Here is a 25,634-nt window from a genome sequence, read left to right as displayed (position 1 = left end):
TTGGCAGGAAATATTCAAAGTGATGAAAAGCAAGGACCTACAACCAAGATTATTCTACCTAGAAAAGCTATTATTTAGAATTGAAAGACAGATAAAGAGCTTCCCAGATAAGAAAAAACTAAATGAGTTAATCACCGCCAAACCAGTATTACAAGGAATCTTAGAGAGACTTCTTTTAGACAAAAAAAGAAATAAAAAATATGAATAATAAAATGGCAGTAACCACATTTCTGTCAGCAATTACATTAAACGTGAATGGATTGAACACTTCAATCAATAAACATAGGGTGGCTGGATGGATAAGAAAACAAGAGCCTTACATATGCTACCTACAAGACACTAACTTCAGACCGAAAGACAGACTGAAAGCAAAGGGATGGGGAAAAGATATTTCATGAAAATGAAAAAAAAAAAATAAAAAAAATCTAGAGTAGCAATACTAATACCAGACAAAATAGACTTTAAAACAACGGCAGCAGCAAGAGACAAAGAAGGACCTAGTAATTCCACTTCTGGGTATATGTCCAAAGAAATCCAAAACACTAATTCAAAAAGACATGTGCATTGCTATGTTCATTGCAGCATTATTAAAAATGGCCAAAATAGGGAGGCAACATGGGTATCCATCAATGGATGAATGGATAAAGAAGACGTGGTATATATGAGGTCCGACAATTAAGTTCACAAACTCATCCTAGAAAAAAGTGTTCATACCTCATTGCTGAGTATCACTATGATCACCTTTGAAGCACTCCCCTTGGGAAGCTATGCACTGACACCAGTGCCTAGTCCACCCTTCAAAGCATTTTTGGAACTTTTTCTGGAATGGCCATCAGAGCTGTCGTCACATTTCCCTTGATGTCCTGAATGTCATCAAAATGTCTTCCTTTCAATATTTCCTTTATCTTCAGGTAAATAAAGAAATCACTGGGGGCCAGATCAAGTGAGTAAGGAGGGTGTTCCAATACAGTTATTTGTTTACTGGTTAAAAACTCCCTCACAGACAGGACAGTGCTGTGTGAGCTGGTGCATTGTCATGATGCAAGAGCCATGAATTGTTGGTGAAAAGTTCAGGTCATTTTCATCTAACTTTTTCATGCAGCCTTTTCAGCACTTCCAAATAGTAAACTTGGTTAACTGTTTGTCCAGTTGGTACAAATTCATAATGAATAATCCCTCTGATATCAAAAAAGCAACAGCGTTCCAACAATTTCACAAATTTAATTGTAAGACCTTCATATGTACAGTGGAATATTATTCAGCCATAAAAAAGAATGAAATCTTGCCATCTTCAAAAATACGGATGGAGGGGCCAGCCCGGTGGCTCAGGCGGTTAGAGCTCCATGCTCCTAACTCTGAAGGCTGCCGGTTTGATTCCCACATGGGCCAGTGGGCTCTTAACCACAAGGTTGTCAGTTCAATTTCTCGAGTCCCGCAAGGGATGGTGGGCAGCGCCCCCTGCAACTAAAATTGAACACGGCACCTTGAGCTGAGCTACCGCTGAGCTCCCGGATGGCTCAGTTGGTTGGAGCTCAGGCTCTCAACCACAAGGTTGCCAGTTCGACTCCCACAAGGGATGGTGGGCTGTGCCCCCTGCAACTAGCAACGGCAACTGGACCTGGAGCTGAGCTGCGCCCTCCACAACTAAGACTGAAAGGACAACAAATTGACTTGGAAAAAGTCCTGGAAGTACACACTGTTCCCCAATAAAGTCCTGTTTCCTTTCCCCAATAAAATCTTAAAAACAAAACAAAACAAAATTCCCCCTGGAAAATATCCTTAAAAAAAAAAAAAATATATATATATATATATATATATGGACCTAGAGGGTATTGTGCTGAGTGGAGTAAGTCAGACAGAAAAAGACAAATGTCATATGATTTCATTTATGTGTGGAATCTAAAGAAAACAAAATAAATAAACAAACACAACAGAAACAAACTCATAAATACAGAAAACATTTTGATGGTTTCCAGATGGGAGGAGTGTTGGGGGGATGGGTGAAAAAGGAAAGGGTTTAAGAAGTACAAATTTATAGTTACAAAATAGTCATGGGGGTGACCACAAAGAAGATCAATAAGACATGTATGCAGTCAAGATTTAATAAAATTAGCAGTATTTGCTATTTTATCAAGAACATTCTTAATTGAAACTGGTATACTTTTTGCTGTGAGTACATGGCAGTAAAGAATACAATGATGACCACTACTAAAGTTTAGTACCACTGCCTTGATTGATTCTAGTATCGCAGTTGTTTTAGACATCATGAATTTTGCATGATATATGTCGATTTTAACACGGTAAAAAAACAAATATAATTTTTGTATTATGATACAATAATTTTCCCAAAAATGCCTCGGGGACCTTCAATATTCTATGAACTACAACTTGAGAATACTTGGTGTAATATAACTCTTTTATATAATTATCTTGTATCCACTACTCATTACAGTTGTCCCCCCTTATCCACAGTTTCATTTTCTGTATGTTTAAGAACAATTTGCATTTTTATATAAACTCTTCACATAGTTTGACTTTTTATTATTTACTTGTCAGAATTGTTCATATATTCAGCAATCTAGCCATTTGCTGCCTTTTGTGTTGTCAGTATTTCTAGATATTTGCCTTTTGACTTGGATTGTAACTTTTTCTCCATGCAGCTTTATATAAAGCTGTTTTTTGTTGAATATTTTTTTTCTTCTTGGTCCTGGAATTGTGTCATACTTCTTTGAAAAGTTTCCTTACTCTAATATTATAGAAGAATTGTTTCATGTTTCCTTTTAATACTTATGTTATTTCAATTTTACATTTAATTCTTGAATCACCTGGACTCTATTTACTTTATGGACTAAAATAAAGATCTAATTTTAATTTGCCACATTCCATCCATTTGCTAACACATTATTTGTTGAATACTCCTTTCTCCAGAGAAGGAAACTACACCTTTATCATATATACTAAATTCTCATATATTTGGGTCAGTTGCTGGGCTCCCTACTCAGTTCTTTTGAACTGTCTGTTCATGTACAGTATCACACTATTTCAACTATTGTGGCTTTTTTTAACCATTCAGCAGGGCTAATCTACCCACAATATTTTTCTTCTTTTAGAATTTTCCTAGACGTTCTCTCTTCTGTTGTTTCATATGAGCTACAGAATTAGTTATCTATTTCCAGAGACTTCTTTCAAAGATAATTTTTACCTCTATTTCTGCATCAGTCCCATAGTGGCTTTTCACCAGCAAGGTGAAAGGGCACTCAAGGAAACAATTCATGGAGATAGGATTATCTGCAAGATGTCAAAGTATCATAAAATATAGAAAGTAAAAAACATGACTAATACATTGCCACAGAAACAGAGAAAGATAGCATACAGTGAGAGCGAAGAAAAAAGCTGAGTGGCCATCAGACACAAGAAACCAAGAGAGGGTTCCAGTTCCTATTTCCATTCTGTCCAGGGCCTCAGATGATACCCTGCTCTCGGGTTCTGTGAGATACCCCTGTATCCTTATAACAGATGCTCTTTTATTTTTTTCATAACCTAGTTTCAGTGGTTTCTGTAGTTTGTAGCCGAAGAGTCCTACTAATAAAAGACTAAATTTAAGTTCAAACTGAAAGAGATAAAATAAGACATCATTCCTTCCTCAGCCTCATTTCCTCCTTAGCTAAGATTCATTTTTCCACAAGGCAACTTTGACAAACTTTAACATGCTCACCCACAGAGCTGTGTTATTTTCATGGACCCAAATTTCTTTTTCAGAGGAGAACTCTTGCATTATAGACGGTCCATCTGAATAATTACCAGGCCAGTTTGGGAGGTTTCCTAAAGTTAAGAAACAGACTTCTTAATGGAGTGCTCTTGCCAGGTAGCAAGTGAGATTTTTAAATCACATGAGTTTTGTCATTGCACATGCAAGGCCCTGGTTTATGTATCAGTGTGCAACCTTGATTTGCCATTGGGCCCTCCTCCCAGTTCCTGCCCTGCTTTCTTGGACTAATGGATCTTTGTATTTCTGTGTTTACGTTGGACCTGTGGCTGAAGTTGTAGAACTGAAGCTGCAGACTCTTTGTGTGACTAGAATAAAGAAAAGCCATTGCCTCTCATTGTGTGAGAGAGTAAAAGATGTTCTGGATTATTAACACTGTGTAAATAATTAATAAAGTAAAAAATCTCTTAAAGATGCTCTTTTCAGGTTGGTTTATAGAGACAAATACACACACACACACACACACACACACACACACACACATTTAATTTTCCTACAAATCCTCCAAAAGCAGCAACTTCAAACATACTGAATGTTCAAATGTTTAGAAACAACATCCCTCCTCACAGAAATTTTTAGCTTAGAAGCATTTCCACATAAGAAGCTATGTCCACATGATCAAATTGGCTTAATAATTTTAGCTTAAAAGCAGCCATATTAATACAGGAGAGTCCCCCCACTACAGGATTTTTAAGTCTCCTTTTTCCTAGTTTTTTAGCTCCCCAGTTCCTGATCTTAATCACCTTTCAAATCATCTTTTTAATCTTAAATAGAAGATAGTCCCTAGGCCGAATCATAGGAAGTCCCCTGGCCCTGCTCCAGGCTGTTCCGGGCCCAGCTCCTGGGTGAACAATGCCACCTGAACCACTGGTTAAACCGGAGAAAAAGGCCACAGACTCCATGAAGCTAAACACATTTTCTATCACACAGCCAACTTGTGTTGATAGCTTTGGGTCCTGCTTCTTGGGCTAACACTTTTAACTCTTTAACCAAAATCTATCTTTCCTCATCTAGGGGCTGATGGGATACAAACGGTGCCACAGCAAGACTTCCAGTACAACCCGTGCAAAGAGGTCAACATGGCCTTCTAGGCAGATCCCAAGACCCCTTTCCCTCATCTAAAGAGCAGATACAGCGAGAGTTCCATAAATCCCCGATAGGTAGAGACAACAACCATATTCAGCAGGAAGCAGATACAGAAGAGATCGCATGTCACTCAACTTCCCATAGAGATATATGGGGATCACATCTCTCAAGAGAAACATAGACAGGCAGTTAGAGACAGGAATTGGGTCTCCAACATGCCCGAACATGTCAGGTAACATTCCCACACGTTCAACATGGCCTATGAAAAGTGACTGCCCAGAAGACCTTCCCTCTCCACACAAAACTTTCCTTTACCACTATAACCATCAAACACTATGAGGAAGCTAAAGGATATAAAATGCCTAACTAGATTAGACCGGTCACTCACACCTGCGCAGTAAAGTTTACAATGACCTTCATCTTACCTTAGCCTCATTACACCATCATTATAATACCATACATATGCCCAGAAGCTTATTAATATCATTATAACAGACTGAATTTTGAGAAGGAACATGAACAGTCTAAAAAAGATGAGGTAATAGCCTCCTGTCAATCACAGGTGCCAATCAAGTGGCCCCACACCTAAAGAGGAATAGCCCATTCTATCGAAAAGAAAAGAAAAACTCCAAGTCCTCGCCAGTCAGCGCCTTTTGAGCCACTCTGTTGCTCAGGCCCGCTCCTATCTCTTTGGAGTGTATTTTCGCTTCTAATAAACTGCTCTTTCATAAATACCTTTTGGTGTCCTGTTCAACGCTTTGCTTAAACATAACTTTCAAGATCCTTAGTTTAACTTTAAGACCTTAATCAAATCAATTAGTAGGTGATCTTCAGACACCTACATAATTTCTAAGTAAAATAGGACTAGGAAATATTGATCACCAAACATCATTTTAACACATTTGTTTGTTATTTCTATCAATTGTAGAGGAACTCTAGGTTTTACGAAGACATTTCTTCATGGGTCTCTCACATTTGTGCACATCTTAGGAGCAAAGTCACTGTTGGCATTCGAGGTTGTCTTTTCAAGGAGATTTGTATAGCAAACAGCGTTGGAAAATAGAAACAGAGTCTGCCCCCAGGGCAAGGAACAGGTTTGTTGACTGTGCAGTATAATAAAGATGAGGTGTCCCTGCAAGACTAAGGACAGTCAGGCTAACTGACTCTAATAAAAGACTTGGATTCCCTAAACTCAGGGTCCCTCGGCTGTGTTGTAATCCACCTGAATGAGCAGCATTGGGCCAGGCCCCTTGGCCTTGGGACACCAGGGGATCTGAGACAAACAGGGCACTCATGCTGTTGACTGTATCCTGAGTAATAAAATCCTTCAATGTCTGACTCAGTGGTGTCAAATCTTGTGCTAGTATCTATGCAATGATGGCAGACTAGCTCATTAGCTTGCAAGTAGGGTAGAATTTCAGACCCTTCAAAGAAAGTCTCAGACTCTACATTTCTTGACATTGGTTATGTTAAAAAAAAATTCACTTTGCCACTTTATAAAAGTATATAAGGAATTGTGTGTGGCTTCAGGTGTGTACTTGTTGTGATCTAGAAACCTTGTTAGATTTCTAGATTCTGATATGTTACCAGCAATTCTCAATGACCTACCTCCCACCTTTCCATGCGAAAGAGAAATTTACTACCTTGATTAACAGTTATTATTAATCAGTGTAGTTGAGACTATGCTGAAACAATGATGACAATGAATTAGGAATGTGTATGCAAGAAAATATGTGTTATTTTTGTTTATCGAGAGAGAGAGAGAGAGAGAGAGAGTTTTTCCCCCTAAAAGGTTTATTAGTTTTCCGAGAACTTGCAAGATGACAGTAGAGAGCAAAACTTGAATGGATATAGAAAGTGGTAGAAAGTTTGCAGAAATGAAATTTAATTTCCTTGGACTATACATAATCCCTGTAAATAGTGACTCTGCAAAGAAGGAATGAAATGTGTTAACTCTGGCAACATCAGTTTAATTTTGGTGAGTTTATTAATAACATATATTAAAGTATGAGAATATATTCCTGCCTAATATTACATTAATGAAAGGCTAAAATTGTTTTCTCTCTATTCAAATAAAAATGCTCTTAGAGTGTTAGGTCTGCTCTAAACAAGAAATAGTAAAATTTATTCTTTATCACCACATAGTCTTCTCAGAGAGCAAGGATTCTATATCTCATCATCATAACTTTTTGTGCTCTAGGCTGAATTTTTTATGTCCTTGATTATTTAAACAAGCAAGCAAAAGTTCCTCACTGCTGAATGAGCTAAGATTTCGTACAACTGTGTTACTTTATGCTGTTTGTATTTTTCAAATATTGCACTATTGCTCTTATAAAAGCTTCAACCATTCCTTATTTCTGGCATTCATGCTACTATCCTAAACTAATGATCAATATCTCTGATAACTATTCATTTTGCCTCCTCAAGATCAGACGTTTAATTCAGTCTGACAATAAAATTTTGAGGATGTCTTTTACCTTAAACTATCTTTGGGGTTTCCCAGAAGGCTACTGGACAACCACATAGATTTTTCTTTTACTTTAGAAAAGAGGGGTGCTAACTAAAAAGATGAAAAAGAAGGAGAAGGAGAAGGAGACAGAGAGGGAAAGGGAGAAAGAGAAGAAGGAGAAGGAGAAGGAGAAGAAGAAAGATTTATTTTGCGTGCTCCATATTTTTAATTATTTCAATGCTATTTTAAGAGCTGCATGGGAAGAGCTGTCCAATTAAAAGAGGACCTCAGTCATCTCTAAGTTAATTACATATTGGCAATGTTACTAATATAAATGCATTTCAGAGATTGTACACTCTATACAATACATTGGAAGGTCTGGAGATTTGTCAATGCCCTTGCTGTCCATAAATTGTTCTTGCTTGACAGGAAACATCCATCAAATCCCCTTAAGATAGTCTGTATTTCTCTTCCATAGATAACATTACTCTCCTCCATTATGGTATTGTTAGTTATAGTAATAAATTTGCTGTAACCATTCAACATTGCCAATATGTAAGTTTTGTGTTTCCTTCTGGCGCTTGCCTGAAGATTCTGTTATAAGCTACATGGTAAAAAGGAACAAAGAAACAAACCAAAGAAAACAAACAAACCGAAGTGTCTTCAACAAAGAAGGATAGTCTGAAAGCCTCATGAAAGGCATTGTACCAAGTATTTTTAAATACTGTTATTTCAAGGAACAGACTCATGAGTATGGGCTTCTGAGCGGACATTGATTAGACAAGCATCAGTTCTATTATCAGACTGAGGGAGGATTTCCAGGACTATTCCAGTCCAGACACACAGAACACCATGAAATCTGAATGCTGATCCAACGCGCAGCCGACCAAGAATGAACTAAGTAGGCCTGCATAAGCTGATGAGGGAAATGAACTTGCACTTACTGATTGGGAATATTACTGGTATTGTTTTTTCGTTCTGTGCCCTTGGCTAGAGTAGTGCCCAGTATTTGGTGCCCACAGAATCAGCTGGGTGCCACCGCTCTTGATGGAATCTCTGGCACACTGGGCAGTGCCCTCCGGACCCCATCAGTCCAGGTCCCCTCAGAGCACTTCCCACGAAAACCTCTCTCTGCTCCAGTCTGCTGATTTTCATGGGACGCTGCTAGGCAGGGACAAGTGAAGGGCTGATGCCTCTCGGGAGGTAAATTTTGTCCTTCCCATACCTTCCCTCTTTATTTTTAATTAACCTTAATTGAGACCTTCTTATATTCCAGGCAGGTATCTGGGTGCAAGTAATACAGCAATGCATGTATCCTGCCCTCTCTTAATGAGAAGCCCTAGCTATTCTGGTTCTTTACAGCTGAGACGCTTCCCCTGGTAGACTAGATCAATGGAAGAACATAGCAATCTCCACCCCTCCCTATATCCATTCTCTCCGCAGCAGGACTTTGTAGCTCCTCTCATCAAAAGGTGGAGTCTATTTCTTGACTCCTTGAGTCGGGGCTGCCTTGTGATCTACTTTGCTCCATAAGATGCAGCAGAAGTGACGCTTCAGTTCCAAAACTAAGAGTCCTTGCACTCCTCCAGTCACTTTCTTGGAACCCTGCCCACATACTATGTGCGCATCCTAACATGGCCGAGTCGTCCCCATTGTCCCAGCCTGTAGCCAGCCAAATGTCACACATGGCAGTGAGGCTATCCTAGACCAGCCAGCTCCCGGCCACGCCACCAACTGACCACAAATGCATGAACGAGCCTAGCTCAGATGAGCCAAGCCTGGCCAGACCAAAATGCCAGCCAGCTGACCTACAGACCCAAGAACTATAATAATAGATGCTTATTGTTTTAAACCACTGTTCATTCGGGGGTGGTTTGTTAAACAGCAATAGCTAACCAATACATCCGGGGATCTTATCTACTTTTCCCAACAATTCTGGGATCTTCAAATAAGTTATTAATTGCTTTTTCCTTATCACACTGTTTATATAGTTTTTAAGTGACAGAATAGAGTGGGATTCAATCTATTGAAAGAAAGTGCTCTTTTTACAATAACGGGAATTTCCAAGGTCTCACCTAGCTTCTTCCTTCTGTTATTTTCAGGGTGCTAAATAAAGATCAGGCAATGTGAAATACATGTGGTTTCATAAAAGAGTATATAATGCGTGATTTCATTGATCTAAAACTCTAGAATAGGCAAAACCAATCACTAGTAAAAGAAAACAATCATTAGTTGCCTGGGGACAAGGAAATGGGTTTGACTGCAAAGGGGAACCAGGGAACTTTTGAGAGTGATGGAAATGTTCTATATCTTGATTGAAATGATAGTTACCTAGGTATGTATATTTGTCAAAAGTCATGTCTACTCTTTAAATGGGTGCATTTTATCATTGAAGTATTATACCTCAATAAAGGTGGTTTTTAAGGTTAAAAAAAAAAATTAGGTTGGTGAAGCGATGGAGAAAAAGAATCCTTATACTCTATTGATGGGAATGTAAATTGCTGCCCAAATACTATCTGTCTGACATTTGGGTGACTATGGAAAATAATACAGAGGTTACCTCCAAAATTAAAAATAGAACTACCATATGATCTCGCAATCCCACTTCTGGTTATTTACCCAAAGGAAATGAAAGCAGGATATTCAAGAGATATCTGTACTCCCATGTTCATTGCATCGTTGTTCACAGTAGCCAAGATATGGGAACAACCTAAGTATTCATCAATGGATGAGTGAGTAAAGGAGATGTGGTATATATGTACAATGGAATTTTATTCAATATTGAGAGGAGATCCTGCCGTTTTCAACAACATGGATGGACCTTAAGGGCATTATGAGAAGTGGAATAAGCCAGACAGAGAAAGACAAATACTGCAAGGCATCACTTATTTGTGAAATCTAAAAAATAAAAAAATAAAAAATAAAAAATAAATAATCAGAGTCATAGAAACATGAGTAGAAAGTGGTTGCAGGGGCTGGAGGTGGGGAAAATAGAGAGAGGTTGGTAAAAAGGTATAAATTTTCAGTTATAAGATGAATAAGTTCCAAGGATCTAATGTAAAACATGGTGATTGCATGATAACAGTCTAGTGTAACTAAATTTGATAAGAGAGTAGAATTTAAGTGCTAGCACACACACACACAAAAGAAAAATATGTGAGGTTATGTATGGATGCACTAACTAGATGGATGTCATCCTTTTACGACGTATACATATACCAAATCACCACATTATACACTTTAAATGTCTTACAATTTTACATGTCAATTATACCTCAATAAAGCTGACATTGAATTAAAAAGAAACACTTAGGAACTCTATGTAGTCATTTGAAAGTTAAGGAGAAAAAAATTCAAAATGATGGAAGTACAATATCCCAGGGCTTATTCCTCTCCCACGGAGGTCTTGTTAGTGGTGTCTGGGGAACAATCCCCCTCCGCCATCCCTGCTGTTTCCAAGGCTGAGTAGTCGACAGGAAGCAGCTCTGAGATGTCCTACCCGGCCTTGCCCAGGCTGGTCCCACAGATCCAGCGGTAGGGCCTCTGGCAGACATCATCATTCCACCTGCCATCAGAGAGGTAGTGGGCACAGTCCTCGCCTCCACCCAGCCTGTGCCCATGCCAGTCATCTGAGTGGCCTGGCTTCCAGTTCCTGAGGGGAGAGGACAACAGCCAGCTAGGAAGGTCAGAAGGAACAGAATCCAGGTTTGGGGAGATGAGGCCATGGATCAGATTCTCAAGGAGCAGAGCTGAAGGAGGAAGACCAGGGTATATTCACCTGAAGCTGTTCTCACAGTCTGTTCGTCTACCCATCCCCAGGGCCTATTTTGGTTGGTGAGGCCTTACCAGGTGTTCACAGGAGACATGTGGTGCTGGAGAAATTTCTGGGGAGAGAGGAGCAGTGTGGTGACTTCTCTATAAACCAGCCAGTCTCCCCGACATGCTCCAGTCCTTCACCTGCTCCTCTTGTTATTTTGTACGTTTTTTAAAAATTATTATTATTATTTTCTAGGTTTTAATTACTGGTTATAGATGTTGAAAATATTCCATCCAATTCTATTGCTTGTTTCTAATTTTAGTGAAGTCAAATCTAGCAATCATTTCTGTAGAAGCAAAATATTACTTCCCCACACCGTACTTGTAAAAAATCTATTATGTCCTATATTTTAGTTAATTCATATTTTTAGGCTCTGTAGTTTCTGTTTCAGCTCTAGGGAACAAAATATGTACAAAAGTTGAGAGAATAGTATAATGAACACGCACGTACTCAGTCACATGCTTCAATAGTTATCAACATGTGACCAGTTTGTTTCCTCTATATCCACCCCACCTCCCCCACCCCACTCTGCTGAATCATTCCAGAGCAAATCCCAGACGTGTCATCTCACCTGTAAACATTTCAGCATGTATCTCTAAAATACAGTCTTTTATTTTTAAGTTAACCCCAATGCTATTATCATACCAAAAATAACTGACAATAACGCCTTATCCAGTTAGCATTCAAATTTACCTCATGTTCCCATAATGTCTTTTTATAATTAGTTTATTGAAATCAGGATCCAAAGTCTCCACATTGCACGTACTGGGTATATCTCTTGTCTCTTTTAATCTACAAAAATTTCCCTTTCTTCTTTTTTTCTTCGTCTTCTCTCTCTCTCTCTTTTAAATACACCAAAAATTGGCTTTGTAACATCTCGCACCTTCTAGACTTGAAGGAATGCCCACCTGTGTGCATGTTCTCCTCCCCACTGAATTTCCTATAAACTGGTAGTACTAAAAGTTTAATCAGATTCCAGTTCAAGGTTCTCTGACAAAACACTTTCACAGGTGATGCTGTGTAGCCACCACTGCATCACAATGGAGATACCTCATGCCTGCAAATCTTTTTAAATTGACCTTCTCCTTTCTAATATTTTTATTCTAATTTTTCATTCTAGGTCGACCTCCAGAAGTAGTCTAGGTGATGATTCACTTCCTTATCCGGGTCTGTCCCCCATGGACTGTGTCTCAGTGCTTCCCATTACGGATCCTGGCATGCGGAGGCTGAGTTGTACACAGACATTGTTCCTTCTGGGCCACAGGTGAGGTTTGACTTTCTCCCATTCCTCAGTTCAAGGCATGTTCTCAGCTTCAGTCTGTTCAAGGTTCTTCTCTCATTTTGATGTTTCCCCTTTACGTTGGTTGCAGCTCCCTTCCTTAAGCAACCACTTGAATTGATTTGACACGTCCTTGAAATTGTATGGATCCTTGAAAACTATGTGCTGCTGTTGTAGGCTATTGATTTTCATCAATGTTATTGTGTTTTAGACTGCATTCTGTGTTTTTTTTCCCATTCAATGTTGATTTTAGGTCTCTCCATGTTTCTTTGTGTATATATAGTCACTGGGTTTTCTTCTGTGCAACATGCTTTGTTTTTTCCAGCTTTACTGAAGTATGATTGAAAAACAAAAATTGTATATATTCAGGTTATACAATGTGATTTTTAAGGCATACAATGTGATTTGCTATACATAAAAATTATAAAATGATTCCCACATCAAATTAATTAATGCATTCATTACCTCACATAGTTACCTTTTTTGTGTGTGGTGAGAACACTTAAGATCTACTCTCTTAGCAAATTTCAAGTACACAATGCAGTATTATTAACTCCAATCACCATGCTGTACATTAGATACCTAGAATATTCATCTTGCATAATTGAAACTTTGTACTCTTTAACCAGCTGCTCTCCATTTCCCTCATCCCCAAGCTCTCTCTTTCTATGATTTTGACTTTTTTAGATTCTACATATAAGTGATATTATGCAGTATTGGCCTTTCTCTCAGCATAGTGTCCTCCAGGTTTATCCATGTTGTTGCAAATGGTGGGATTTCCATCTTTTTATGGCTGAATAATATTTCACTGTGTGTACATACATACATATTTACATTTTCTTTATCCATTCAACTGATGGTGGACATTTAGGTTGTTTCCATATGTAGGTATCATGAATAATGCTGCAGTGAATGTGGAGGCACAGTTATCTTCAAGATACTGATTTAATTTCCTTTGGATATATACCCGGAAGTGGGATTGCTGGTAGGTCTGGTTTTCATTTCTGAGGACCCTCTATGCTATTTTTTCATACTGGTTGCACCACAGTCACTGTTTCTAAATGCTGGATAGTAGTCTGTCAGGCACACTCACCACAGTCTGCTAGCAGCAAGCATCTAGGTTTCCTGCATTTCCTGCTTCCCAAACGGCACTGCCATGAACATCTTCGCAGTGAGAGAATTTCTTTGTATGTATACCCAGAATTAAGATCACAGGAATCTTAGCATATATGCATTTTTATGTCCACTAAAAACCTTGCAGAATGGCTGTTCCACTTTACATTCCCATCAGCAGGGTATAAGATTCTCATTGCCCCCGCATCCTTGCTAGCACTTGACTTCGTCTCCAATTTTTATCAATCAGATGGGTGTAAAGAGATGGCTCATTGATGTTTTAAGTTGGATTTCTCTCATTATTAGTGATTATAAGCATGTCTTCATAAGTATATTAGACCGCAAGAGTTCTTCTGTGAAATGGTTATATCCTTTGATGCTTCTCTAATAGGTTTCCTATTTATATCTTCATTTCTGTGCTCCTTCTGTACTAGATGCCTTCCATTTGTCCTTCCACATGCAGTGGTTTTGGAAGCATAGCTGTATGACTGCATCAAATTTCTCCTTGCCATCTGGGTCAAACATCAGGGTCAAACATCTGTTTACTTAGTGATTTTTCTGTGCTCAATCTATCCATCACTGAGAGAGCTGTATTACACTCTCCTACTATGAATATAGATTTGTCTATGTTTTCCTTGTACTTCCAAATTTTTGTTTTATATATTTGGTGACCATCTTATTCAGTGCACATATATTTAATACTTGTGTAGCTTCCTATCAAATTAAACCTTTTATCATTAGAAAGTGACCCTTTTATCACTAATAACATTTCTTTTAAACTGTATTTTATGTGATAATTATTTTGGTTAGAATTTGCCTCACATGTCTTCTTCATGCTTTTACTTTCAACATCTCTGTTTCAGACATGCCTTTTGCACATGTGATTGGGCTTCTAGTTTTCATTCTGTCTGGAAGTTCTTGTCTTTTAACAAGATAATTAATCGTTTTCATTTAACACAATCGGCAACATATTTGGCTTCAGAACTCAACTTCTATTTTCTGCTTTTTCTTGTCTACCTGTTCTGCTTTTTATCTCCTTTCCTGCCTTCCTTTGGATTAAATTTCTTTTCCCTTAATAAGTTTAGAAGTTGTAAGCCCTGTTTCTAAGAGAGAAACCTAAAAATTACAACAATGGTGGGGAAAACAGTGTCTTTACTCTGCTGTTTCTAATCTAGAAATGTTATATAATTATATCCTCTATGTTTATACTTCTCTAACCTTTCTCCTTCAAAGTCATGTGTCTGTGATATCTTTTTTCTTCGTATTTGTTTATTTTATTCACCTTTTCTAAGAATCACATTTTTCTTTTATTGATCATATCTACATTTTTATATACTAGCTCATTAATTTTTTTTTAAAGACTTTATTGGGGAAGGGGAACAGGACTTTATTGGGGAACAGTGTGTACTTCCAGGCCTTTTTTCCAAGTCAAGTTGTTGTCCTTTCAATCTTAGTTGTGGAGGGTGCCGTTCAACTTCAAGTTGTTGTCCTTTCAGTCTTAGTTGTGGAGGGTGCAGCTCAGCTCCAGGTCCAGTTGCCGTTTTCTAGTTGCAGGGGGCGCAGCCCACCATCCCTTGCGGGAGTTGAACCGGCAACCTTGTGGTTGAGAAGACGTGCTCCAACCAGCTGAGCCATCTGGGAGCTCAGCGGCAGCTCAGCTCAAGGTGCCGTGTTCAATCTTAGTTGCAGGGGGCAGAGCCCATCATTCCTTGCGGGATTCAAGGAATTGAACTGGCAGCCTTGTGGTTGAGAGCCCACTGGCCCATGTGGGAATCGAACCGGCAGCCTTCGGAGTTAGGAGCACAGAGCTCTAACTGCCTGAGCCACTGGGCCGGCCCTAGCTCATTAATTATTACTTTTTTAAACATAAATTCCTTCCTCCTACTTTGGGGTTTATTTTTTATTTTTATTTTTTCAAGTTTCTTGAGTTAAAATTATGCTGATTTCAATTGAAGCTTTTGTTTTTGGTGTTTGTTTGGTTTTTTTTTAAATAAATGTGCTAAAGTTATATACATTTCTCCCTGGTAACTGCTTTAGACCATCCCATAACCACAGTATGTAGTATCCTCCTTGTTGATTTCTAATTCACTTCACTTTACTTTGATTTTCTCTTAAAGTTATCTAGTTGGCGAGAAATGTATATGTCTTATAGATCATTTTTGGTTCTACTTTGGTGTTCATGTCTAATTGTGTTTTATTGTGATTAGAACATTGCTCCTTTTTAGGTTTAGTTGGGGTCTTATTTGTGGCTAATACTTAGTTGATTTTTGTTGATAATCCCATTAATTGTCAGTAAAGTCTTGATCTGTTTGTCCTGTTAACTCCCATCCTGGATTGTGGATTCTATTTATCTGGGGTCTTCCCTTCCGTGGAACTGGTTTTCCTCATGCGTTTGGTGACTCTTAGTTGAGGCTCAGTTTTGATTCATTGTATTTGCTACCTGTGGATGCTGCTTCTGTTCACCGTAATGCATGCAACAGACATCAAGGAGTTTCATTCAAAGCTTTTGAAGCACTCAACACATTAGGGTGGTTCTGTTCCTGGGACGTTGCTGGAGGTAGGATGGTCCCAGTAACAACACTATTTTCCAGCTGAGACTCAGAGAGTAGAGTGACTTGCACTAAATCACATGCCTATAAATAATGAATCCCTCCATCTGACAGTTCTCCCAGTATCCCCACTGCCCACCTAAGGCTTCCTAGTACTGCAGCCCACTCCTCATTTCTAATCCCCAATAACCAGACAACTCAGAATGTTTAGTATATTTCTCTCTTTTTCACTTTAAAAAAACTGCAGAAAGAGGCATGGATTCCAATATCCCTACCCCTCCAAACATCATTTTACATTCTTTAGACGCCATCCTTTCGCCTTCCCTTCAAGTCCTAGATGAAAATCCCTGAGAAGCTGCAGGAGGCCAGCAGATAGGAGGGTCCCCAATTCATACCGCTTCAGCAAATAATGCTTTGAGGAAATAAATTAGGGGAGAGGAGGCTCCTAGCTGGTCCTGTTCAGCTCTGTCTCACAGACCCAGCGGTAGGGCCTCTGGCAGAAGTTATCATTCCAGCGGCCACTATCTGTGAGGTGGGCACAGTCTTCGCCTCCTCCAAGCCCGTGCCCATACCAGTCATCTGGCTGTTCTGGACTCCAGTTCCTAAGGAGACCAGACAGATGTGAGCCCCAGGAGGCCAGACCCTCAGCCAAGTCCAAGGAACCCCTTGCGCCCTGGGTCTCGCGCGGCTGGCACAGCAGGGCCCAAGCTGAAGGGACAGTGCAGCGTGCACACACTCACTTGAAGCCTGTCTCATAGTTGGTTCCATCCACCCATTTCCAGGATCCTGTTAGGTCAGAGAGACCCACCCAGGTGTTCATAAGAGATGTGTGTTGCTCAACAAATTTCTAGGGAGAGAAGAAGAGGGTGGTGAACTCTCCATAGACCAGCTAGCCTCTCAGACAACTCTCCAGAGAGCTCACCTGCTCCTCTCTCGAGTTGATGACAACCAGATGCCCGTTCTCCAGCTGGCAGTACTTCTCAGCCTCAGGCCAGGGCTTCCCCGTACGAGAGAACCAGTAGCAGCTGCCTTCATGCTCCAGCCAGTTAAGGGGACAGCAGGTATTTTGAGTGTCTGAGGGGCCAGGGTGGGGGAGGGTCTGAGATGCTGCCCGGTGGGATGTGGGCAGAAAATGGGGCCCGGCACTCCCCCGCACACCCCTCACCATTGCTCTTGAGAGCAGCAATCTCGCAATTCAGGGAGAGCAGGTCTTTGGCCAGCTGCTGGACTCGCAGGAGCATTTCGGAATAATCTGGGACACACAGATGAGCAGTGGGGACAGTGCAGAGGGCCCAGCCTAGTCCCCTCCATGCCCTCCCTCCACTTCATGCCCAGGTGGAGGGGAGAAGGAGCCTGACCTTTTTTGAGTTTCTCCTGCTCTGTCTCCAGCTTACTCTCCAGAGAAGACACCTTGTCCTTCAAGCTGCGGGCTGGAGGGGAGGGCACTCAGCACCACAGGCTGCTCCCACCAGACCTGTGCTCTGAGAGCCTGCCCCACCCCCCTGGCACACACAATCCTGGAGGGTCTCTCACCTGCTTGCAGTTCCTGCTCATGGTTTCCCACCTCAGTTTTCAGAGATGTTATGGTTTCTTGCAAACTGCCATCTGGAGGACATGGGACTCAGAGCTGGGGAGTCAGTTCCCACCCCTCCCACACCACAACCCAGCCCAGTCCAGAGCCCCTTCCAGCCAGGCTCACCCTGGGAGTGCAGGCCCTGGAGCTCAGCCACAGTGTTCGAAGTGACATTACTGAAAGTTGTTCTCAGAGTCACCAGCTCCCTCTGAAACTTGGAATCTGGTCAAGCGGATGAGACAATCAGTGCTGAGGTTCATTAGGCCCTCTCTGTGCCAGCACTGAGCAGGGCACCAGACGTACATTGTCTCACAGGGTCCTCACAGCCACCCAATCCAAAGGGACAGGCACTATTGTTAGCCACGATCTCAGATGAGGAGACTCAGGCTTAGAGGGGTTATGTAGTTTGACTACCTTACCCACAAACAAATGACAGAGCCAGCAGCCATCCTTAGCCATCACGACAGCCATTGGTGCCCACCTCATTGTACCCCACTATTGCCCTGATCCCTGCGACCCTGTGACTCTCACTTTGGGATCCGATCACGCAGATGCCAATCAGCAGGAGGAGGCTGAGGCCCAGGCAGAACAGGAGCGGGCGGGCTCCCGAGCAGAGATTCTGCAGGAAGCGCTGGGGACAGGACAGCCCTGCAGGAGGAGAAGAGGTCAGGACGAGGAGACCCAGGACAGGAGAGAAACAGGGGAGGAGGAGAGGGCCACAGGGACCTGTCAGGGATGGAGGATGGTGCAGGTAAAGCCTGGGGGAGGCTGGACGACGACGATTGTGGGCCAGGGGAGGCCAGGCCTCTGACCCCTCAAGGAACAGCACAAGTTCTCAGTCACATGTGCCCCTCACACTCCTGGGGACACACGCATACAAGAACACACAGAAGAGGCATGATGGTGACATGTAAGGTCCTATCACCAGGGCTGGGAGAGGGGACAGGAGAGCACAAGTGAATTCTGGCAGCCAGGCCCTCAGCAGGCTCACGCTCATTAGTATTGTCAGGTTAGCAAATGTTTCCCTTCCAAACACAACTATTCACTCCTCCATTAGTGAATAGTCGTGTCCTCCCCCAGAGTACAGGCCAGGCCCGCTGTGGCCCTCCCTGTCCCTGTCTTTCTGAGGACCTTGAATCCTCTTCATACTGGAGCTCCCAGGGGCTGGGGCCCGACCCCCTCAGAGTGGGGGACCCCACCAGTACACATGGCAGAGGTACATAGATGACATGACAGCAGAAGTCATTACAAACATATTAAGAGAGTATTTTAGGAGATACCATTGCTCCTTTCCTCTTACCATTGCTAAGCCACCAGCTCTTCTTGTCACTCTCCACGGACTGGAAGTTTTCATACTTCATTGACATGTTTGGACTAAACTCTGAGGCCGTCAGAGCTGAAATGGAGGCAGGGCCAGAGACAGGCTGGGGCTGGAGCTGGGGCACGAGGGAGGCTGGGACTAGGTTGGAGCTGAGGTCAGGGCTGGAGTTGAGGTAAGAGTTGAGGTTCAGGTTTAGAATGAGCCCAGGGTTTTGGCAAAGAATGGGAATGGGCCTGGGTTCACAGCTGAGGTTAGAAGGGGGTTCAAGATTGGACTTTGGGCTAGGTACAGCTGAGTATGGGATTGGAGGTACAGGTAAAGGTGGAATTAAATGCATTGCTAGGACTGGGTCTAACATTGGGTCTGAAATTGAGGGTGTCTCCCGCTAGGACCGGGGTCAGTACTCATGTTGATGCCCTGGATGGCCTGGGTCCTAAGCCTGGAGCTGACGTTGGAAATAGAAGAGAGTTAAGATTCAGCTTTGCGTGGGAGCTGATGTTAAGATTCAAGTTGACTCTGGAGTTGAAGCTGTGGTTGGGAGGTAAAGAGGATCTGGGGTTTGTAATGGAGTTAGGGCTGTGGCTGGGCTGGGATCTGAAATTAGGGCTGGAATTGGGCTAGAGGTGGAGCTAAGTCTCAGTTTGTGACTGAATATTGGCTGCCATACTTCAACCCGAATCCAGTAAAAGGACTAGAGTCTAAAACCTCTACTCGGTCATTAAATCTTCAAGCTGCCACCTTATATCTCTTCCCATTCCGTCCCCCCTGAGACCCACACTCCCCGCTCCCTGCTTTATCTAACTCTCTCCCTGTCTCCTTGGTCTCACCTGCATCCCCAGCCCTGTTACCTGTGCAAATTCTGAAGGCTGTGATTCTTGGGTTCGTTGTGCAGCAAGGAGCAGAGTTGGAAGAAACTAAATCTTGGAGTGTGGGGTAGAGGGGACCAAGGGAGGAGTCACATAAGTGACGAGTCCTGCTGGTCTTCGTCTCTGAAAGCCCAGAAGTCTATAATCTGGAATCTTTTATTTCCTCAACTTTGGGCAGTAAATAATCGGAACACAGGCAGAGATTGTTGATTGGGGGAGTTAGATATGGGGACAACTTTGCTCTCCTCTGGGGTGTGTCTCCATTTTCCAGCTTCTTTTGAGCTTCCTGGCTTCCTCATTTTTACCACTGGGGGAGGGGACCTTTCCCAGAAGGGATCAGAGGTGCATTCTGTTGTTTCTTTTTAGCCCCACACCCCTTTCACTTCCTGTATCTGCATTTCACAGAACTGTTGATATCTCCATCATTGCACAGCTGTGTCCAGAGGAAACTTATTCTCTGCTCTTGCTCAATTGTGAGTCCCCAGTATCTGATATTCCTCTGGGACCTCAGCCATCAAGCTCCTACAGCTCTAGGGGTGGCCAGTTAGATCAGTTGGTTGGAGCTGGCGCTGATAACACGAAGGTTGCCTGTTGGATCCCCGCATGGGCCACTGCGTCCTCCTTAAAAAAAAAAAAAAAAAAGTAATTGTGGTTTAAAAGGTTTGAAATAATTGCAAAAACTGTGAAGAAAAAAAACAAAACAAAAAAAAAACTCCTGCAGCTCTGGCCTAGTTCTACTCACCCCACTCAGAAGGAAGGAAGATGGTGAAGGAAAGTAGGTTTCCTGGCCAAAATGAGACAGGAGAAGCTGGGGACAGGAGCAAAATTTAATTGAGCATCAAATCTGTGATGGAGATTGTGCCAAAACTTGCTGTCCATTAACCATTCAATTCCCACAAGAACTATGGGAGACAGTTTGGATGACGGACTGAGGCTCAGAGCCATTGCTTGACCTGTCCAAGATGACACTCCTGGTAAGCAAATGAGCCAGAATTAAAGCTTAGTACTGCCCGACACCTGGCCTGGTATCTCTGCACACGTTCTGTCTTCATGAAAAGGTTTTGATTTAATCCTGCAAACTCTGTAAATCCCTCTATGGGGTCTCCCCTGAAGTGATACATACAATCTTTTCAACACAAAGGAATTTCTTGTCTTAAAGGTAGAGAAGGAAAGCAAATACATTTTAGATTATATTTTCTATATAAATGGAATTGCATTGTGCTACCTGCTTTTTTGCATTCAATTAACAATATATCAGGACCCTTTCTCCCATCAGTTTATAAAATGTCCTTTATTCATTTCTCATCTTTATCTCATTTCATAATATGCAACATAATTTGTTTACTGAGCATTTCCCTATTGATGGACACTTAGGTTTTTCCAGTTTTGTTTTCTTGTTTTGCTTTTATTTGTTATTTGGTGTTCTGATCAGTATTTGTCATAGGTTGGGTTTTTAGAAGTGAATGCTGAGACTGAAGTTAGGGTGCGAGCTATTTATTAGGGATCAAAGCCTGGGAAAGGAAAGGGGAAGGAGAAGTGGACAGTGAGAGAAGTTAAACAGCTGTGAAGACCAGACAAAGCTTCAGCCAATACAATAGAGGACTCTGGGAATTCAAGCAACATTGCCTGTCAGAGCTGTCCAGCACTGGGCTTTTATAATCCCTCCTCACACAGTTACCAGATGAAGGCCAGGGGCTGTCAGCACAGATCACACTTCCCACACTGGTCACCAAGTCCTTCTTAAAAGAATATTGGATTTGTGTAGCTCGTCTCTGTGTCTACCACAGTACTACATTGTATCCCCATATTGACTTGGGCATAACTAACATTTTTGCGTTGTTGAATCTTTCCCACAAAGAACATGGTTGTTTTCTCCATTCACTCACACATGCATTTATGCATACATTTAACAAGTACTTATTGAGTGTCTACAATATGCCAGGCATTTTCCTTCAGAAGAGGCTTACTTCAGATGTGAACCAACAGAGAAAAGAGGCCCTGCCGTCACAGAACTTACATTCTGATAGATGACAAACATAAACAAATACAATATATATAATGTCATGTGGTGATAAGGGCTATGGAGGAAAATATAGCAGGTAAATGAGATGTGGTCAATTTTTAATAGGCCGTCAAGAATAGGGTGTCAAGAAAGGTCTTACTGAGAAGGTGATAAGTCTGAAGGAGGTGAGGGAGCAAGTCATGAGAAGTTCCAGACAGAAGAGTGTTCCAGACAGAAGGCACAGCAAGTGCAAAGGCACAGCAAGTGAGAGCATGTCTCGTGTATACAAAAATCATCCACTTGCCAGAGATTTTATAGAGTGCTGAGCTAGAGAGAAGAGGAGACAAGTCCAGAAGGAAAATGTGGAGCATCAATTTTTTAGGGCCTTGTAGGCTTTTGTTAAGGATTTGTTTTTACTCCAAGTTAGAGGAGCAGACTTTGGAGGGGTCAGAGCAAAGGAGTGAATGACCTGATTTATAGGTTAACTGTAACTATGTGACCGTTATGGTCTGCATTTTGTGAAAAGAGATGAGAGTGGAAACCAAGAATCCAGGTAAGGAGCTATTGTAATATCCAGGTGAGAGCTGATGGTAGTATATGCATGGAGGTGGTGGAAAATGTTCTGATTCTAGATATGTTGTGAAGGTAGAGTTGACAAGATTTTGCTAATAACTTGCTTGTGGGTGTAACCTGGTGGGGTTACCCCAAATTTTTTACCTGGTGGGGTTACCCCAAATTTCTACAGCAACCAAGTGTTTTTGTTTTGTTTTGTTTTGTTTTTTCATAAAACCAAAGCAAAGTTGTTTTAATATGTGCCATGATTTCTATGTCTGGTATTTCTTTAAAATTTAAAAACTAGAAATTATTGTTCTACATATAAATGTATTCAGAAAAAAATCTTATTTATGTCTAATAGGATTTGAGGATGAACTCTAGATTTTAAATACAGTAGACTCCATGTCTTTTCTTGGAAGTTTTTGAGGACTAATTTTTGGTAGTATCTCTTTGGCATAAAAGGTTTTATGAAGTCCAGCTTTTCAAAGTGCTAACTCAAAACAAAGTCTAGGGTCAGAAATTATCTGCTGTTCATTGTATGCATTCAATGTGAAGAGTGACTTTGTGAAGAGTGACTTTTGAAGAATAAATTCTTCTTCAATTCCAATACCCATCTTTGCCTTCAGTACCATTGTATCTGACATCATTCTAACAGGATCATATGGAGCAGCAATAGCAACCTAGACTTTTTTGGTTTGTATCCAGTCTGACATTTAGTCCAGTCCAGTCATCCCGTCATAGCTGTGTGACTCTGGGGAACCTCTGTGCCTCTTCAGTTTCCTTTTCTGTTTCCTAAGGGCTTCTAGCCATCTCTCTGTTTCTTCTTCTTCATGTGCTTCTTGAAGAGCCACTTCTCTTTTCTCCATCAATTGCTTTTCTAATAATTCTTGTCTATATTTAATCCAATGGTTGCCTTCCAGTTTCAGCCTCCTGCACCCAAGTAGGGTATTTCCTGCGGGCCTGGTGACTGTGAACGAGTTCTGGTGGAGTGTACAGCATCCAAGTTCTTAGTGGTCCTGTCTTTACTGAGTCGTCGAGATTGGCCATTGACCATATTACAGGACATGGGAGTGCCATATGGCACCCTAGAGAGTCTCACGGACTGCAGACTCAGTCCTCTTTTTCCCCATTGTGAAGCAGCAGACCCATTTCCCTTCTTAATTAAAATCAATCACCCCAAGAGTATAATTACCCCCACCCCATACTTATGGTGTTATGGGGAACCCAAATCATCCAGCAGTCAGTCTCACCTTCAAATTTAAACAGAACCAAGACTTTCTTCCCTAGTGGGTGGGTTCTTTTCTTGGGCACTGGAACTTCCAAAATCCAATGATCCCAGATTGTACAGATGAAGAGCAAACATTCCTTACGTGGATTCTTAGGTGTCAGGTGAGAGCAGACACCACCCTTGTCTGTTCCTTGTTTGTGTATATGGCTGTGAGGAAGATGGCACCATATTGGCCACTAATTTAAGGTGTTTACCCACTGATAACCCAGACATGAGAGGAAAGAGAAACATAGTAAAATAAGAAGCTTACCCATTTCCAGACCCCAAACTCAGAGATAGCAATTCTATGTGATGTGTGTCTTTTTAGATATATTTCTGTGCATATTTATATATCTGTAAGCATACACACACACATGTAATAAGTTGGCATTTTTTTTACACAAAATTTTCTCTGTAACATGCTTGTGCCTGGAAATGGTTCTTGAGGACTTTCCCATGTCACTGCCTCCTCCTTCTGTTTAAAGGCTGCGTGGTGTTCCAGAGCATAGATGGGCTAGACCTTATTTATTGACTCCTTTAGTGATGCATTTTGGAGATGCTGCATCTTTCCTTTTTATAAGTAATACTAACAGGAATAAGTTTATGTATTCCTGTTTGTGCTAAGAGACAAATATTTCTCTTGGTTAGATATCTAGAAGTACTATTGCTGAGTAGAAACATCAAACTCAATTTTTATTTTTTTTTACTAAGATGGTGGATTAGGTAAACGCTATGCCTACTGCATCCCAGGATCACACCAAAATCACAAATAAATTATAGAACAATCAACCTCAAGAATCATTTAAAGACTAGCTGAACAGAACCCCTATAACTAAGGATATAAATAAGAGGCCACATTGAGAGAGGTAGGAGTGGGGGAGATGAGAAATGGGCTGACTTCAAACCCAGAGACAGTGGTTGAACATTGGGAAAGACACCTCGGTGGTGGGGGTCCCCCCTGAAGAGGGAGGGGTCCCAGCTCCATGCCGGGCTCCCCAGCCGAGGGGTCCTGTGCCAGGAAGAGGAGTTCCCACAACATTTGGCAGTGAAAATCAGCAAGGATTCTGTCTTCCCTTTCCTGTGAGAATGGAAGGTGGCTAGGAACCCAGACACCCTCTTATGGAGCCTGTACACAGACTTACTTGATGCAGACATTTACCTGGTCTCTGGTGGAGGGGCGGCAGCTTGGGAGGCCCAGGGATGAGTAGGGAAAGACTGAGTCGTGTGGCTTTGGGGGTGAGATCTGGAGGGACAGGAGCCATTGTTGTCCCTGTGTGGAGCCTGACACACATGTAGCCTACAGAAGGGTGCCATCTTTCCAGTGTTGAGTCCTCCCCAAAGGGCCACCTCATTGGTCCGGTGGAATCCACATGTGTGCACCACCTTGGTGATGCCCTGGGTCCCTGCCCCCTACATAGCTCGTTCTACATCTCCCAGGGCACTCTTGACTGCTGGACTGCTGGCCCCCCACACAGACAATGGAGGCCTTTTGCAGTGGCAGACAGCCTGCAGCAGCCCAGGAAATGTTTGCTGGTGGGAGGTGACCGAAGACCTGCCCTGCAGCAACTCTTGGGCAACTCTCAGGATCCTGCAAGCCTGGGGTGGATGGTGGCTAGCCATGGTGTTCTTGGGGCATTTTTGTGGGGTGGTCATGGCCCAGCACCTGTGCAGGAGCCTTGATTGCATTGACTTTGTAGAAACCACAGACCACACCCCGTGGCTCCCTGGAACCTCACTCCACCCACTTAGAGCTGCATTGCCAAGGGCACTCTGTGCCTGGGTGGCCTTGCCCCACAAGCTTGGGGAAGAACCTGGGAGCTTTCGGTGGTGGAGAGTGACCCAAAAACTGTACCACAACAACTCTTCAGCATCTGTGGGGGATTTGCGAGCCTGAGGCAAGTGGTGGCTGGCTGCAGTGTTCTAAGGATACTGTGCAAAGTGGTCACAGGCTGGGCACTGGCATAAGAACTGAATGTGCATTAACTTTGTAA

The 25,634-nt window shown here is 41.9% G+C and overlaps 2 protein-coding genes across 5 annotated transcripts in view; both read right to left on the bottom strand.

Moving 5' to 3' along the window:
* Positions 1 to 6,663: 6,663 nt before the first annotated feature.
* On the bottom strand, positions 6,664 to 19,934 carry LOC109439055 (C-type lectin domain family 10 member A). 4 transcript variants are annotated; one of them, XR_012492235.1, is made up of 11 exons: positions 19,802 to 19,934; positions 18,933 to 19,028; positions 18,164 to 18,280; positions 17,759 to 17,854; positions 17,593 to 17,664; positions 17,418 to 17,489; positions 17,225 to 17,311; positions 16,982 to 17,133; positions 16,800 to 16,906; positions 11,812 to 12,727; positions 10,229 to 11,185 (listed from the first exon to the last, which is right to left on the bottom strand). XR_012492235.1 is itself a non-coding variant. In XM_074320117.1 (10 exons), exons 2-10 carry the CDS (start codon positions 18,997 to 18,999, stop codon positions 12,595 to 12,597), a joined length of 903 nt encoding a protein of 300 aa, XP_074176218.1. In that variant the 5' UTR covers positions 19,000 to 19,028; positions 19,802 to 19,934; the 3' UTR covers positions 11,192 to 12,594. The 4 variants fall into 4 exon arrangements, 3 of the variants coding, with proteins under 3 accessions (XP_074176219.1, XP_074176218.1, XP_074176216.1); XM_074320117.1 differs by lacking the exon at positions 10,229 to 11,185 and having other exon boundaries at positions 11,192 to 12,727; XM_074320115.1 differs by lacking the exons at positions 10,229 to 11,185; positions 11,812 to 12,727 and adding an exon at positions 15,493 to 16,661.
* Positions 19,935 to 20,302: 368 nt separating this feature from the next.
* The window catches only part of LOC109439058 (asialoglycoprotein receptor 2), a 37,800-nt gene continuing 32,468 nt past the window's right edge, over positions 20,303 to 25,634 (bottom strand). The window contains exons 8-9 of the mRNA XM_074320121.1: positions 20,562 to 20,627; positions 20,303 to 20,440 (exon numbers count right to left, since the gene is read on the bottom strand). Of these exons, the coding sequence (XP_074176222.1) occupies positions 20,369 to 20,440; positions 20,562 to 20,627 (138 nt within the window). The 3' untranslated portion in view covers positions 20,303 to 20,368. The remainder of the gene's footprint in view (positions 20,441 to 20,561; positions 20,628 to 25,634) is intronic.

This window comes from Rhinolophus sinicus, linkage group LG15, assembly GCF_036562045.2.
Source record: "Rhinolophus sinicus isolate RSC01 linkage group LG15, ASM3656204v1, whole genome shotgun sequence".
Taxonomy (NCBI): domain Eukaryota; kingdom Metazoa; phylum Chordata; class Mammalia; order Chiroptera; family Rhinolophidae; genus Rhinolophus; species Rhinolophus sinicus.
Note: the sequence above shows the minus strand (reverse complement) of the source record. Positions and strands in the feature narration are given on the sequence as shown.

What these genes read in the sequence shown, in the direction of transcription:
- LOC109439055 (XM_074320115.1), bottom strand. Translation starts at nt 18,999, where the DNA reads ATGTCAATGAAGTATGAAAACTTCCAGTCCGTGGAGAGTGACAAGAAG. An exon ending in GAGCTGGTGGCTTAGCAATG is followed by an intron (nt 18,281 to 18,932) that starts GTAAGAGGAAAG and finishes CTCCTCCTGCAG; the next exon opens with GGCTGTCCTGTCCCCAGCGC. An exon ending in TGAGCAGGAACTGCAAGCAG is followed by an intron (nt 17,490 to 17,592) that starts GTGAGAGACCCT and finishes CCTCCCCTCCAG; the next exon opens with CCCGCAGCTTGAAGGACAAG.